Source organism: Cuculus canorus, chromosome 6 (genome assembly GCF_017976375.1).
Source record: "Cuculus canorus isolate bCucCan1 chromosome 6, bCucCan1.pri, whole genome shotgun sequence".
Classification (NCBI taxonomy): Eukaryota; Metazoa; Chordata; class Aves; order Cuculiformes; family Cuculidae; genus Cuculus; species Cuculus canorus.
The window spans coordinates 18,042,426-18,059,257 of record NC_071406.1 but is presented as its reverse complement, the minus strand read 5'-3'; the positions used below and the strand labels follow the sequence as shown (position 1 = coordinate 18,059,257).

The 16,832-nt window shown below is 43.4% G+C and overlaps 1 protein-coding gene across 1 annotated transcript in view; it reads right to left on the bottom strand.

Moving 5' to 3' along the window:
- LOC104054609 (unconventional myosin-X-like) overlaps positions 1-16,832 on the bottom strand; it is a 95,211-nt gene that overhangs the window by 56,904 nt on the left and 21,475 nt on the right. Inside the window, exons 4-11 of the mRNA XM_054069236.1 lie at positions 13,275-13,462; positions 12,901-13,035; positions 8,200-8,324; positions 6,868-6,881; positions 6,132-6,216; positions 4,396-4,499; positions 2,907-3,036; positions 1,932-2,050 (exon numbers count right to left, since the gene is read on the bottom strand). Of these exons, the coding sequence (XP_053925211.1) occupies positions 1,932-2,050; positions 2,907-3,036; positions 4,396-4,499; positions 6,132-6,216; positions 6,868-6,881; positions 8,200-8,324; positions 12,901-13,035; positions 13,275-13,462 (900 nt within the window). The remainder of the gene's footprint in view (positions 1-1,931; positions 2,051-2,906; positions 3,037-4,395; positions 4,500-6,131; positions 6,217-6,867; positions 6,882-8,199; positions 8,325-12,900; positions 13,036-13,274; positions 13,463-16,832) is intronic.

The window sequence follows — 16,832 nt, the reverse complement described above, 5'->3', positions numbered from 1 at the left end:
GGCTACACAGTAAGCTGGACTCATTTTCCAGGAACAGGACCTCCCCATCCAGCTGTAACCAAAGCCGTTTTCCCCATAACATGTCTCAATGAGGTTCTCAAAGGCTCCTTTCATCCTCCCCGCTTCGCCTGCCTTCAGGCCAGTTCATCCATTCAGCCCACTAAAATGTCAAAGCTTAGATGGGTAACGAGTCCATTACACAATGACCAATTCCTGGCAGCTCTATCAATGCATTCCCACAACCAGTGGGAATAGGTGGGCACAGTACATTGGGGTTTAAGCCAAACAGTCTTTACAGGCCCAGTGTTCAGTGCAACAGGCTCACCTAGTGAAGACAGCTAAGTAGTAGCACCCACTTGCTGTAACAATTTTCTTGCAGTCTTAGTACTTCACTAAGTGTGGGGTCCAACATGAGCCAGCATCAGGAATAGCTATACTATCAGGGAAAGCTCTGTTCAGGGAGACTCTTATAAATTCTACAACTGCACATTGTTGCTCTGAACTGCATGGAGTGTCTCTGGCATTATTTTAAGTCATCCATTTGCACTGATATAGAAAGAGGTGGATTATTTAGGACAGACAGCTGAGAGGAGGAACTGTGGTACTGGATACTGAGGATATCTACTATACACTACAGGCTGAAAAATAATTGCAACGCAATTTCACTGCAAAGAAAAGTCAAGACTATGAAAAGAAAGATACTATTTCTTAAAGGCAAAGCTTAGTTTGTGATATATTAGCAGGTGTGTTCACAGCAAGAAAAGAAGCAACTACTCTGCTGAAATGGCCACTGTTGAGACTTCAGCTTGAATACGATTTCCAGTTATAGGCACTTCACTTTTTAAAAGATGCGGGAAAACAGAGACAGTAGAAGAAGAGATTCAGAGAATTTCTTACAAGGATACATTGAAGGAACTGGATTGTTTAACTTTAGAAAAGAGAACGCCATGTGAAAAGCTTCACAGAAGCAGAAGCTTATAAGGTGGACAGCTGGGATGTCAAAGGTAATTTGAATATGAAGAAAATCTTTCCAGCTCCAGACTCCACTGCAGCTAAAGCAGGATACTTAAAGAGGCTATGAAATTCCTTCCATGGGAAATCTGAAGGAAAGTTAGATAGACATCCATTAGAGAAAGCCTAGTAATTCTCGTTTGTTTGCCAATGCAGAGGTTGGACTGATAATCTTCTGCAGTCTGTGCCAGCACAACATTTTCACTACATATGTTCATTTTGCTATAACACAATGCTATAGTCTATCCTAGGAATATTATTCCTTGTTTCTTAGTGTCTTGCATTTTATTAATGACAGAAGATTTTCTACAGTTATCTATGCACGGACCTAAAACACCAAGAGTGCCCTCAAGTGATCAGCAACACCACAAATTAAAGGCAGTAGGCACAACAATGTAACAGATAAGCAGAATTAGCTCCAGCATGCAGGACAGGTTCAGAAGATGAGAACCACGTATCAGTTTATTTGGTCCTCCTTTGCTGTTGTATGGACACACAAAGAAGCTACTGTGGTGTAATAACCTACTATCTGCCAGATGTTTGTGGTAACTGCATGCAAGCTTTTATCTTCCAGTAAATGCAGTGTAACCAGAGAGTTCTGCAAGGTAAAAGCATGCACATATGCAAATACCACTAAGCATCTCAGGTACCTTTTACATGGACATGGGCGTGACCAATTCCTGGTGAGTAAAGGTGACTTAAAACCAGTATTATGCATTGCCATTTGCTAGTGAACTCCACTGTAAAGCCTAAAAAGCAAAGTCAGCATTGGGACCTGAACTATCAATGAGGGCAAAATACTTGAGGACACAGCTGAGCACCTATAGGGTGTAACAGGAAACTAAATTTGAATGGATGATACAAAAGGGAGACAGAGGGCCTGGAAATGCAGTCGTAGTAGCATGCGCTAGGACACTTACCTGCTCCACAGTGAGAGGGGAGCTGATCTCTTCCCCACGCAGAATCATGGACCTCTGTGTCAGTACTTCAGAAAGCTGAAAGGCATCTAGGCCCAGGAGGTCACTGGCAATGTTCAGCACTAATAACAAAGGAGGACACACTTTTTTCTCCTGCATGGACCCCCATTGCTCATGGGGGCTCATATTCTGCAGCTTAATGAGGAAATCCTGTGACTCCTAACAAGGCAAGTGACTAAGCCTCAGCACAAAACACAATCCCCCTTACTTGTCTTTGGCATATCCAAAGCTGCAAGCTCACATATCCAGTCTGATGCAGGGTCAGCACCAGTTATGGGCCATGGTCACAAACTCATACAAATCAGCCTTTCTGCTGACAAAAGGAAGAGCAAAGCACTGTGCAAAGCTCAGCACCAGCAAGATATTTATTGAAGAAGAGGATGTGTTCTCCTGAAGGCACAATAGTGCAGTCTGAGCATGGGATGCTAAACGTAGATGTCAAGAAGAGGCAATTAACTTAAGACTTAAAGCACGTGTACTACATATTTATCGCTTCTGTCTGTTTAGAGATCCAACTTACACCAGACCAGCTCAGGCTGGATAACTGTAACAGAGTGCACACTAGCAGATGCTTCAAAGGAAGATGTGGGAGAGTCTGTAACAGACTACTTTTATCTCAAACTTCTCCCTGTTCCAATTTCTTCCTGCTCTTTCAGTGCAGAAGAGAAACCATGAGGCTGTGGACTTAGTCTGGGAGTATCCAGGAGAACAAATGTATCAGCGGGCCACAGCTCAGCTAAATCATACTGGTAAAATCATGGTCTGAAGCCATGCATCCTGTAGCAATGCTTTTGCAGGTTAAACTGCAGGGAACCTGCTGGCAAAGGCACTGCAGACCAGCATAGCAGAGGGAGAAAGAATTTATTGGGGCCTTACATGGCTTGGCATAGCATACCAAATTGGTAGGGTCCCACTCACCTGCTTTCGTGGTAATCTGGGCCCCGCCAGCAGTCATGAATTCAATATTTCCCAGATGAAGTGTGCCAGAAAGAAGTTTGAAGATGTCTCTGATTTCTTCAGTGCTGAAGTCTATCACCTTCATGGCAGTCTGTGCAAAACCATATAGCTAATGTTGGCTGTACGTGCAGCCACAGTACAGTGCACCCCCTACACTCGTGCCCAGCCCACATAAGATGTAAAACTTAGAATTACAGTCATCATGAATCACATTGATATAGAATGGCACAGCCCTGCTCTCAGCCATACATCTGCCAATGATCTTCACTGTCTCCCATTCTCTCCTTCATTTACCCTATCCCCATCTAAGGCAGGTGGACGTTTGCCCTATCCACAGTTGGACTTTGCTGCTGGTGTTGCCTGTCTATTACAGGAAGAACATGTTTGTTTGTGTCTGTGTGAGGAAATCCTTCCCTGAACACTGGCAGTACGGGTTACAGTTGCCACTGGATTGCTTCCACATTCTGCCTTATTGTCTTCCCTGAAGGATGGATCTACATAAAATACCTAATTCACTCTGATCCTTGCAACCCCCTTAATATATTCTAATTTAGATCAGTAGATCTATGCACTGATTTAAAACCATTTTCAGTATTAACTGCGAGAAGGTTAGAAACAGGTTACCAGATAATGAGGAAGAATGGCAGATTCCCTCTGTCTTAGTCCATGCATGCGAGGCAGTGTTCTTGGGACATTCCTGAGGCTTCGAGAGATAGAACCTAGCCTTCACGCATTTGCCCTGTCAGGGTTCTAGTTCCCTTCTTTCTTCCAGGCCTCTCCTCAGCTGAAGTATAAATGCCATGTCAGCATTGAAACCTCTGCTGTACAGGAGACACTTCCTTCCCTTAAATTACAATTAAGCAGGAGCTATTGAAATCCTAAGCTGACTCGTTTCACCTTGCCTATCTGGTTTTACCTAAACTATTAAAGCCCTCAGGCCAATAGTCACTTACCAAACAGACACAAACTGCATACTCATTTTGCTAAACCCATAACCTCTGGTAAAGTTACAGATGTCTATTGAAATCTGTGTGTTATTTCAGAATATGCCACTTGCACAGGTGATACAACTTTACCAGAACATTTTTTGAGAGCACTACCTCTAGACCAGACTGTTCCCCTTCTGTTTGTCAGTGTGAGGCTTCCTGCAGCAGACCATCTATAGGACTCCTAGAACCATTATGGGGTGAGGTTTATGTTCTCCAAAGTCTCCATCATTCTAAGTTAATATTCATCCTTGACTGTTACCCAAATTCCCCTATTTCTGTAAACTAAAAACACTCTTCGAGCCTCGTTTTTACCACAAATAGTTAGAGCTAAGTTTCAGATTCAATGAACACCAGATCTTCGCTCAGGGGAAATAAATTCTGCCTGTGAGATCAAGACCCTGCAGTATATTTAGCCACTGGATTGTGTCCAGAAGTTCAGGAGTAGTTAGGACTGGACTCACCATGACCTTACTGAACATCTCTACATCATTCAGGTTCTCATCAGTCACACAATCAGACTGGTTCAAGTAGCGATAAGTCTCTGGCTCAGAGAGAGAAAGGCTTTCTGCAACAGAGGAAAAATGTCAGGGAGAAGAAAGACAACAACTTATTTAACAATCGCCCTTTTCATTCTATGATCTTGGTCCCCCCAAACAGTGTGTAGGATTACCACGGGGAGAGTTCATCTGGACAGATTCCTTACCCCTCAAAAGCCATACCTAGACAGTGAATGCACTGGGGAAGAGAAAGAGAAAGGTGTGCAGTAAAAAACCTTGCAGATGGTATGCAGAATGATCTAGAGCAGCCAAATCCCAAGCTGCAGAGTTGCAGAGGAATATTTCAACAATAAATTGACTCAGAAAAAAACCCCAAAATACAGAAGATGAAATTAAATCTCATAAAGTGTATAGAAACATAGTCTTAACTATACACAGTAATGACCTCTAAATTAGGTATCAACACTTGAGACAGAGTTCGGGCAGTCACAGTAAGATTTCTGAAGGCATCATCCCAGAGCTGAGTAGCAGTCAAAAACCGAATACAATTCAGTTCCTTCAGTTTTAGAAGGAACACAGAACTAAATACAACATTAGGTGTATCTCCATAGCACAACCACATCTTAAATACTATCTGCAAGTTTAATCTCCCACTTTGAAAAGCATAGAGGAGAACTGAAAAAATCTATGGAGAAAGGAGAGAAGGATGATCATGAGACAGAAATACATTATAGACAGGAGAAATGAAGCAGACAACCAGTTTGGGAAGGGAGATGGGGAAGAACAGTGGAGATTTCCCCTAAGAAAATAATCTGGCTTGCATGCTTTCCCCAAGTAATTGCTGAAAAGCATGTTCCGCCACTATTTCCCTTTGCTTTGACTGATCTGTGAATTGACCCACATGGCCATTCCTGCATGAACTCCCTAGAACTGAAGCCTTACTTTCTTCCACTCTGTGTCAGGCCCAATTCTTCCATCTGATTTTTTCTAGTACACACAGAACAAAGACATAAAGAAGTGCCCCACTCCCTCAAAACCAGAGTGCAACTGTAACGTGTTCCTGACTACCTATATGACCTCTTCAGCAAGACCATCAGTGCTCAGCAGCACCCAGCCCAGTACACACAGATGTTGTTAAAAGCATGCTGCACTACAGAGAGGATTCTTCCACAGCTTGCAGCTACCACTTGCTTTGCATGCCTTCTTCCAGACTCACCTCTGACTTCCCCATGTACAGAGGGACAAGCCCTTTGTTCAGATACTACAAGTGTTTTGACTTTAGTTCTGCCACTACATTACTGGTCTTCATAATTTATATCTCTATTACCTATACTGAAGGCTTGTTGTAAAAGTATTTCTGTTAGCCCTACCTTGAAACTCCTTGAACAGCTCCCATCAGCATCTGAATCAAGACTCCCTACCCTTCCTTTGCCTCTAGCCAGTTTCATTACCTCATCTCTCTATACCTCTGCTTCACTTTGCACAGACTTTTCCCTCCAGCTCAGAACGCCTGAAGTGTCTTTTCTCATACTGCATTTCTGTCATCCTCAGCTTCTTTCTCTCACCCTCCCTTTCTGTTCCCATGAAATGGTCTTAAGAAAAAACTATGTATCAAGGACCTGAAATATCCATACTCTAGTTGACTTACACCTGCCGGACTGGAGAGAGGACAGAGACATATTCCCAGAAAATGAAATTACCTTTCTGTTCCCCACTCACACCAGCCAGCAGAGCATAAAAGATGTGGTAATTCCTCTCTCCGGGGTTCTGGTGTACCACTCTGTTCTGAAACAAAGAATAAAGGAGTTGCCAGTAGAATGAGATCATGCCAGTGGTTGAAAAGGCAAAGAGAAGACCAGGATACAGGTAAATCCCCAGGGCCAATGCACAATAGGGGTTTCTTCCAATTTAGTGATAGTGTTGTCTAAATAAGCTTTTTTCTTTTTTCAAGATCTCATCATGTGTGGCTCTGCAACTAAGTGCATACAGACTTCTCTGAACTCAGAAAGCGCACACATGGACAAAATGAATCTTGTCAGTTCTGATCCTGCTCCTCAGTGAGTTCCTCAGTCCAAAGCAAACTACACCAGACACAGGTGTCTGCATTTGGAGTTGTATCCCATATTCCTCTCTGTGGAACTGAGTTTCCAGGTATTTGTTCTCTCTCCCTTTTCCACAGCTTTCTTTTTTTTTTTAGATTTCCTCTGTAATGCACAGCACTTATCAAAGACAGAAGAATAGGCTCTAACAGATAAAAGACAAACATTGTTCCTCCACCATCTTCTTCCTCAATTGGGACAGTGGCAGTAGTAACACCTAAGAAGCTAACATCTATGTGCTCTGATGGAGACAGCATCATCCAGGAGGAAAGATGGCACTTCCTCACCATATTATGAGGAGAGGGCTCACCCAGAAGTCAGTAGAGGTGACACATACCTTCTCCAGTAAATCTGAACAGTATGTTAAGGAGAAAACATTCAAACGACATATGCACAGATTTCCTGACAACTGACAAAGAATGTTATAAATACATTGGATGAACCTTGCAACAAGCAACAAATCATTAAATAACTGATGCTTGGGAAAGTGGACAAACAGCAGTCACAAATGTCACCTCTAATCCTCCTCTCCACTCCTTATTCACAGAGGCAATATGTGCAAAAGAGACATTTAAAACGGCAATGTTAGATAGAGCATAGGATCTGCACAATGGTGAGGTAACCTAACAAAGGGTGAGACATTAGGGACTCCTAGAAAGATTACAGAGGCCACTCTTATCTGAAAGTGTGTACTGCATACAGTAAGTCTTGCATCAGATCTCATTGCTTCTGCAAGACACCGCTATCTTTAATCTACTGACAGCATATAAAGAGCAGACTAAACAATCCAAGCCTGTTATTTACAACAGTAGTAAATTCATCTGGCTGCTGCTCCAGTGGAAATTGGTGTGGTTTGCAGTCAGTAGCAGCTTTGAACATCAACATCAAGAAATGTAGCCAGGGCACATTTAGGTGCCTCATGTAGACAAAAGATATATCAAAGCCTTTGGCAGAGGGGTACATGGGCACACAGGGAAGTAGTCATGGCACAACATAATTTGACTATATCCAATCTTCCCTGTCCTTGTTGTCACTGGAACAGGCTGTGACCACTTCCCTGAGGAGACTGTTCCAGTGACTTAGTTTTAGGTAGTCCTGAGAGGAGCAGGGAGTTGGACTTGATGATCCTTACAGGCCCCTTCCAACTTGAGATATTCTATGATTCTGTGACTGGGGTTTCAACGTCCACTGGAGACGGGCAGTCCAAAACAGGGAGTCATACTTGGCCCTCTAAATTCCTGTTCTTGCATCCAAATGCTGTACAGAATATATTGATTTTTAGTTTGGTCTCCTTTTTCTAAATAATTAATTCTTTGGCAGAGCTAACATAAGGGAACAATCTTCTGGGAAAAAAAAACAGGATGCAATTAACATTAGCAATCTTCCTAGGCAGCAAATTCTAGGGATTTAAGTATCAGGTGTTGCAATTGCCAAAGCAAAAAGTCAAACTATGTCCCTACCTAATGCACTACCTAGACAGAAGTTTCAAGAGTCAGGTGCTGCAGAGCCACCAAACAAACACTTCTTCCCTCTGTAAGTTGTGAATTTGCCAACAGTTATAAACTAGCTGTGAGAAACCATGGTCAGGATGATGGATTTCCTGACCCACTGAGTTCCTCCCTGTCTTTATTCACTCCATCCATTTCTGGTCCACTGAAGAAAAGGATACAATCAGTTACTCGTCCTCCCTGGATGTGTCCATGTTGAGAAAAGTGCAGCTGAATGAACTTGCCAAAGCGGCTGGAATTGTTATTATAAACTGTCTTGGCATTTCCAAAGGCCTCCAGAATAGGGCTGCAGAAACAAGGTGATGAAAATATGAGTGGCGATGAGACATCATTAAAATAAAGCTTTTGCTATCTGCACAGCGTGCGCTGCCATGTGAGATCAATTTATTACAGCACCAGACTGGACAAGCAGGAAGAGCTCAAGGGCAAGGAAGTATGGCAAGAGCAATTTAACACACTGCTAGATGAATTTTAAACCTATGGGATTTGAGTTAATTAAATCAGTCTCCCATCACTATGGGCAGCTGGTGTTCACACTGTAGAGGGCATTCCCCACCAGTGTGACTTCAGAAAATAAAAAGCAGCAAGACCCAGTCAGGTTGTGTACTTAACACAGCAGCATCCCATGAAATGGGTTTGTATTTTTTTCAGAAGCACCAAACATATAGGGCAAAGACTCTGTGGCTTTAAACCACATACTGGTTTGTTTCTGTTTCTGCCTTTGAAAGGGAAGATAGTATAGCATCTCTTAAAATTGAAGGTAAATATTTTCAAACTATCAGAAAAACATAGTACTAAACAGAGTTGTTTGCTACTGAAATTTGATACCAGAACACACAAACCTTTGTTGTTACTTAAATCTTGCTTAGGTTGATATAAATCACAAGGTTTCCAAGCAGAGGGAATACACATACATTATAGATCTAAAAACATCATTCTAAGAGACTGACACCATCCACATCAAGAAAAAATGTTGCCAAAAAAAGTAGTCTATCACCAAAGGTCAGATGGATGACGAATTGAAGAATTTTGCCTTCTGGTCACCCTCCTGTCTTCAGCAGGTTCATAGAACACTGAAAATAGTGAGTCAAAATGCGGCTTGGTTCTTGCTCCACAGTACAGTACAAGGGAAAAGCCTAAACAATTAAAACTGACATGCTGAATTCAGGATTAAAATATTCATTTTTGCAATTTAGCCAATTCTAAAATATTCTGAAGGCCTGACAAGCAAGGAGTCACAGGGATGCTACAAGAACAGCCTGTATACAGTCATGTTTAATTCTAAAATACACATAGTTTTTAACAAAAGTTATTGCAGTTATTGCCCTGTGACATACTGGAATTTTTTTAAACATCTCCATCAATCTACTGTGCAATTCCACTTGAGAGAGGGGCAGATAAAATATTACTCACAAATATTATAACGTGACAAATCATCACAAATACAGATACTGCTAAAGTATGCTGAAAGCTTCAGGCCTTGCAGATATTAAGCTAAGTGAGACCTGTGGTTGTGGGAAAGGCCCAACAACCTGCAGGAAACTGCAGGCATCATTTTCCCAATTTATTTCTTGAAAATATCACTTTAAACAAACAAAAGCACAGAAATGAAATTGCTCTGTTATAATACATTGCCATTTTAGAAAACTCAGTTACAGAAATCTGTGTGCACACATCAGGAGGTAAGTTCCTTGCCCTGGAAAATATAAACTGCAAGACTCATGCCTCTGAAACAAGTATGTAAATCAGAACATTGCACAGGAATAGCCCTTGGAGCACACCAATACCATGAATCAACAAAAATTAACGGGGACAATCAGAAAAAGGGAGGACAGAGTTATGTTATATGTCCACCACATCTGCAGTGAGCATACAGTAACCAGACAGCCAATCTTTATGGCTCTAAATCATGTTAAATTAGATAAACAAAGCACAAGGAAGTATCTTTATAGTTCAGTTTGGCAACAGGCTCACGCACATGAGTGTGGCAGTCTTTCAGGAACGGGGGAGGAAACAGGCATGTGGGTGTTTGAGGTTGGCGGCAGCTGCAAGGCAGAGGGTTGGTTGAGCTGCTACAGCCAGGAGCGAGGGCAGGTTCCTGGGCCAAGTAAACTGTCCATGCCAGCGGGCACATCACAGCTTGGCATTTGATGCAGAAGTGAACTGTGTGAGGAGGAGCGGTACATCAGGAAGATGATGCTCGCTGCTCAGCTGGATGAGGACAGGGTCTGATACAGGACTCAAAACAATGGGAACCAATTTCAGCAGGACAGCAGAAAGTGAAGCCTGGAGTTTAGAAATACTGCACATGTGCAGCTTCAAGATTCGGATGCATAGCAGAAGACAAAAAAAGAAGATTTGAAGACTAGAGGGATGAGCAACAGGAAACCTAACATGGAGAAGGCGGAAGATTTAGAGTCAAGTGAGCAAGAAAAAAGTCTGAGAGGAGAATTAGCAGAATTTTTAATGGACTAATGAATATTTTCAAGAAGGAAAACAGACCAAATCAACAGTGCCATGGCAGTTGTCAGAGCCTGATTTCTGAGAAATACACCAAGCATAAATGTTACAACACACAAATAAATGATAGAAAGCTGAGGTAACCCTTTAATGCTGTCTGAAATGGAGAAAGAATTCAGCATTGTTCCTGGGCATGTGCTGGGATGCAAGGATGAAAATCTGACATAAACTAACCCAAGGGGGCCACTGGCAGAGTAAATGAAGCCAAACTGCAAACACAGGAGGCAGACTTGTTAGGAGTGGCAGCAGCCTCTGGCTCTGGGCCAGGTCTTCAGATTCTCTTGACAAATCAAATTCTCTTGCAGTTGCATTACAATGCACTAGATATGCACTAGAGATGTACACAAAAGAAGTTGGGAGCTCTTACTCCACTTCATTCACAGCTGTGGGATCTTCCAGCCTCAGGAATCATTTAACTACCATTGTAAGTGTTCTGTATCACAGTCAAGTTACCACCTAACTGCTAAGCAGGCTTGAGCCTTCTAAGCAGCTTGCTTTAAAGCAGATTTTGCAGATCTTGAGTCATGACTGTATCACACTTAGGAGCTTTTTGCAATTTGCCAAAGTCCCTGGTAAAATATGCACACCTGCAAAGGATAAAACATCCCACAGTGGTCTCTCAAGCACCAGGTCCAAAGGCAGCAACCTTTCTGCTCAATGCTGCTCTGCTTATAAGGATCCTAAAAACTGCAATGCCCTTGCAGCTGCCACACTAGACACTGCAGGTCTGCTCAGGCTATTTTCATCACGGTTACTAGAAACTTTTTTACATCCGCGTCTTCTAGGAAACATTCCTTCTCTCTGCTCTCTGGGCCCTGAAATATGCCACATGCATCAAAGTCACTTTTACACACACATTTCAAAGGGTTCCATCTTATTGCACAGCTAGATCCTGTTGCAAATACCCAATTAGGTTTCTGCAACTATCACAGGCTCAAACTGGGATCAACCTGCATCCTCACCCGACAGTACTGAACTGCAAGAACCCCAGCAAGGTCCTCTGATCACAGGCAAGACAGTCTTGTGATGGAAAATTTTTGTTTAATATAATTTATTAGATAGAATTCAGGTGTTAAATACACACTTAAGTAAACATGTTTCCTCCCTCTTCCCAAGGCTTACCTAATATCAAACACCTATTTTCCTCCTTTTCTTAGCCTCATCTTCCATTTTTACCTCAGATTAAAACCAGTCCCTCACAGCTGCGCCCACGAGGCAGCACAGGAGGCTGGGACCACACACACAACTTTTTCTTTCCATTGCTCTTTGCTTCTTCATTTTCTCTACTGCTTTTCCCCTCTTACTGTTTTTTCTCAGGAGCACCTTCCTTCTTCAGGTTTTCCAGACACTTTTTTCCTGGTCCCTTAGGAGTGTCAGTACCTCCTCTGACATAAAGAATCCCCCACAGAGCATGTTTCTGTTCCCTCATGACTGCTGTTTTCTTTCCCAAACATGTTTGATCGAGGTGCCAGGTGCTTCCCTGCCTGCCTGCCACCTTGGAAAGGTTTTGGTGGGTGGTGGTTATCTCCCAGTACCAGCTCCAGCTGAGGCCAGCTCTGACCAGCCTGGGGCTTCCTCCCACACAGGCACTGCCGCAGCCTCCAGCAAACCTCCTCACTCGCGACCCTTACAGCTCCCATGGATGCTTCTCTGTAAAATCACCTGACTGGACAGTGAGAGGGCTGCGAGGAGGCCCACAGGACCTCTGAGGCCAAGGCATAGCAGCAGCCTCAAACAAATGCAGGCCAAGGGAGAGTGGGGTCTGAAGAAGGAGATCAGGAGTCAGAATGTGATGAAGACTCACCCCAAGGACAGCCACAATTGAGAGCTGTGGGAGATGGGGATGACCTGGGACAGCCAGGGAGGGATATTACCCACATTCCCTCCAGCTGCTGCCACAAGAGGTGTAGAGATGAAAAGAGGGACAGCACAGTGATGTGCAGGTGAGCTCAAGGGTGCAGCTGAGTGGGCACAGGGGATGAGTTGCTGAAGGAAGGTGAAATCCCAGCACTGGCTAGAGCATTCATCCTCTGGCTGCCACATGCACCCCACACTGCTCTTGGAAAGAAGCCTAATTCATGCACTGGCACCTGGGAGAGCACTCAACACGAGGCATCTCTGCAAGACTGCAACCTCCATGTTTCCCTGACATGACAGTGCTCAGCACCATGAGCCTCACTGTCCAGGTTCGGCTCCATCCACAGCCCAGCTCAAGTAGCCCAAATGCAGAAACCGTGCAGAAGGCATGTGTCCTGCCACAGGCAGGTGGCCCCAGCACGGCAGTGTCTGTGAGCCTGCCCGGCCTCTGCGGCACAGGACAGCATCCATGCAGGTGATCATACCTGCTTTCCAGGATGGCTTCTTCCACGTGAGTGCTCTTTTCAGATGCAGGGACCCCGAGGGAGGTCTGGCTCATGGCTGACAGAAATTTCAGCAGCAACTTGGTGCTTTCAGTCTTTCCAGCTCCACTTTCTCCACTGTTAAAGAAAAGATATAAGTTCCATTCACAAATCCAGGACAGACCAAGTAATGATCATCCACAGGAGAAAATTAATCTCCAGGAATTAACACGTGGTACGTCTGCTGTGGCAAGCAAGGGTCAGGCAAAGGGTAGGGTAGGATGGTGTGGATATTTAGGCAGATGTCATTGCAAACAGAGCAGCAGGAGCAAGGCATGTAATGCAGTCAGGGAGCAGCCGGATCTCACATTTCTAACCTTATCAGAACACACTGGCTGTCATGACGCTTCCACAAGCAGCAGTAGCATTCATTAGCAGTGGCGAAGATATGGGGAGGCAGCTCACCGAGGCGGTGCTGTCTGTACAGGTCTATGGCATCCACACTGTACAGACCAGGGATGGGTTTGTAGGGATTTACTGATGCCAAGATGGAACCAATGTTTGTCTAGGGGGAGAAAACAAAACACAGCAATGAATAAAACTCCTGAAAAAAAAAAAATCACAACAAACACAGACCCTGAAGTAACTTACGGTGAAGCCTAAATCAGGAAGTTGTGCTTTAGCAGAGAGCTCCCCAGTTTGGCAAAGAATGTCAAACCCCAGGGCAGGGTATGGATGGGGCAGTTTGTATTTCACTGTTTTACAATAAAATGTTCTCAGTCTGTTGTCTGTGCTAAATTAAGCTTACAAAATTTATTAACAAGGAGCCATCTTCATATGTAGCTACCTTGCACTGTGCTTGAAGCTAAAAAGCAGAGCCAGTACTGAAGGAGGGTCAGGAGGTACTTTCAATGCCCCTGTCCACAGTCTTAAGTGGAAGAGGCTTAGTAGGGTTTAAGCAGCTCCTGAACAAAGAGTGGGACACAGAGACACACGCACGTGTGTGTAAAGAGCCAGTAATGCATATAGTTTCTCTTCTGCTGAAAAATGCTATTTGGCGCATCTTAAATCATTTGGTAAGCCAAATCAAAATTGACAGCTGAAGATGAAGCTCAGGATTCCAAACCAAAACACTTCTACGTTTTATAAACATTTTATTTTGAAAATATTTATTTTTAAAATCTCACAGTTCAGGGGAAGAGTTAGTAAGATTTAAAACAAAATACCCAAAGCCTTATATTGAATTTCAAATGTATTCTTTTGTGAGGTCAGAAGGAAATTAATTTTGTTTTTTGGGGCATGACTTTTTCAGTTCAGCCAACCAGATCAAATCCAGTTATTCTCAGAGCTGCAGTTCAGAGACACGGTGCCACCTCTCTCCTAACAATGGCTTTGTAATATGGTCAATACTCAGCTTAAATCCTGCTGCTAGTGCAGTAGCCTCCTTCAATGGGACATCCTGGGCTGCTCTGTTCCAGGAATACCCATTCTCCGCAGGGGTGACAGAGGAAGCAGTCTTGCAGTAGGTGCCAAGCTCTGTGGCCAGGGACAACATCTACTATTATTTCCAAACCATGAATTATGAGTCACCACATACTTATACAGGATTTGCATACATCCATTGCAGAAGCTGTAAACGAAACACTTGGGAACAAAAAAGATGCACGCTTTCTCCCTGCCAAATGAGATCTGGGGCCATACCGCATGCCAAGCTCTGAAGCCAGAAGCCAGACTAAGATGCTGTAGTTACCAAAATATTTAAGACTTATTGATTAAAGCAGCACCCACAGTTCATCAGGGGAAAATAAATATCACCTGGGCCTAATTGCATTATTGATATGAACAGGCTAGCATGGAACGATTCTTGAGGACTCTCTGGCATGGACCTTTGCGGCAGAAATATAATTCATTGCTCATAAAAGCAGTAAGCAAGCAGATGATCTTTGGCAAGACAGGTGGGAAGAAACTGAGAGAGAAAACATGGATCAGGAAAAGCACTGTACAACCCGTTGAGCAACAGACATTGCCCATAGATCCTAACACTTCTCCCAGACCTTCACAGCATTTTTTCCCTCTCAGATGTTTTATTTTGCTTTTTCCACTCCAGTTTCAGTTCTCCCAAGAGAGAGAGCTCCCACTGCAGTCTTTTCCAGAATTTCTTCCACTACAGCCATCTCTTTCAAAGGTATTTCCTAGAAACTTCTCCATCTCCAGTTGTAGTCTCCTCATCAGCTGCAGTCCCTTATAAACAATTACTATCTACAGTTTTTAATAGCAGTAGCATTTGTGCATCAACCAGGTACATACCAGCCACTCCATTAGCAAGGGGTGACCGCCCCCAGAGAACTCTGTAGAGCAGGACAAGCTAAGCATGGCTTGCCTACTTCTCAAGACAATATATACTGCTTGGGTGGTTAGGCATGGCAGAGCTAGGACAGCACAAAATGTGGTGGTACAGCCCATGACTCATTTTGTCAGCGCTCACATTATGTTGGGTCTGCTTTTATTAAGGGATACAGGAATTGCGGGAACAGAGGAGGAAGATGCACTGCTAAAAGGTGCAGGCTGTTGCTGTGCTCACATAATTTCTTTACACATTTGGTATAGCTCGAATAACGTTTATCTGGAAAACAAATTGAGATTGTCAGTACTGCTGTAGCACAGTAATTTTGGGTACCACACCAGTCTAGATATACTGCTACTTACGTTCCCTGACCAGAAAGGATCCACTTTAGGAGCTCACAGCAGGATGCCTCCAGGCATACAGCTCAGAACTGCACTGCCTTCTTTCACAGAAGTTGTCCCCTTCACGTTCCCAGTTTTCTATCCTCTCATTTTTTTTTAATTATTTATTTATTATTATTTTTAATACTAGTTACCAGTATTCTAGGTTACCCATTCCTTAAGGGTAACTTGTTTTCCAGAAAACAATATTTCTTACCTTTTTTCTGGTCTCTCTGGTTTCCTTCCACATATTTTTGGCCCTGACTGACAGACATAACTCCTCCAAGTATAGCTTCATCTGCAACCTTAGCCTACTACGTTCTATCTATGGAGAACGTTGAGGATGCTACTAAATGAACCGAAGCCCTGTAACATTCATAGCATTCACAAATCACTGCAAGTCATTAGGTGGCACTACAGCTGACATTCTCAATTTCTGCTTAACTGAAAACTATATGCAGCTAGGCTACGGCAGAAACTAATAGCTATTGATAAAGTAACTGCAGTATTAGTGTCTGCACTACAGAAATAAAAAATAGCACTTGCATGGTTTGGTGTCTTCCAGGTCAGATGTTGCACAAACATATACCCAGGTACAGTTCCACTCAAGAAGGGGCTTATAATCTTTCACTGAGGGGTTCTTCCCAGTGCTGAGCATGTTACAGAAGTCAGGTCCCTTCATAAATTGCAAAAAAAAATCAGATCTGAGGTGCACAGCTGACACTCATTCACTACACACAGACAGAAAATGACATCACATTTAAGCTTTTAACACCCTTCCATATGGATGGAGAAGCCATAGAACTGATGCTGAAGAAGAGAATAAATGACAGATCAGAGCTAGAGGAAAGGCTTAAGGAGATACAGCTGCTGTGACACTGTCACAGTGCTGGTGGTCTGGCATTTCTGGTGCAAGGCACCGACTGAAAAGGGAGAGAATCTTGCCTCATATTTTGAAGTGTGAGGAAGAGGAAACAGGAGGAATATGCCCAAATGGGGAAAGACCTGCACAAACAAATAGCATGCATCAAATCCAGGCTAGGAAGAACAGCAAGGACAAAGGCCATCAAATGTGTGTGTGCACATGGGTACTGCTACAGGGCCGTAAGACTATGTTGGCAGACAACAGGCAAGGGGGACTACAGCAACACAAAAAAGATAATTTGCAGTCTTCTCTGCATCCTGGTGCAGGAGATGGTTCAGAAATGGGG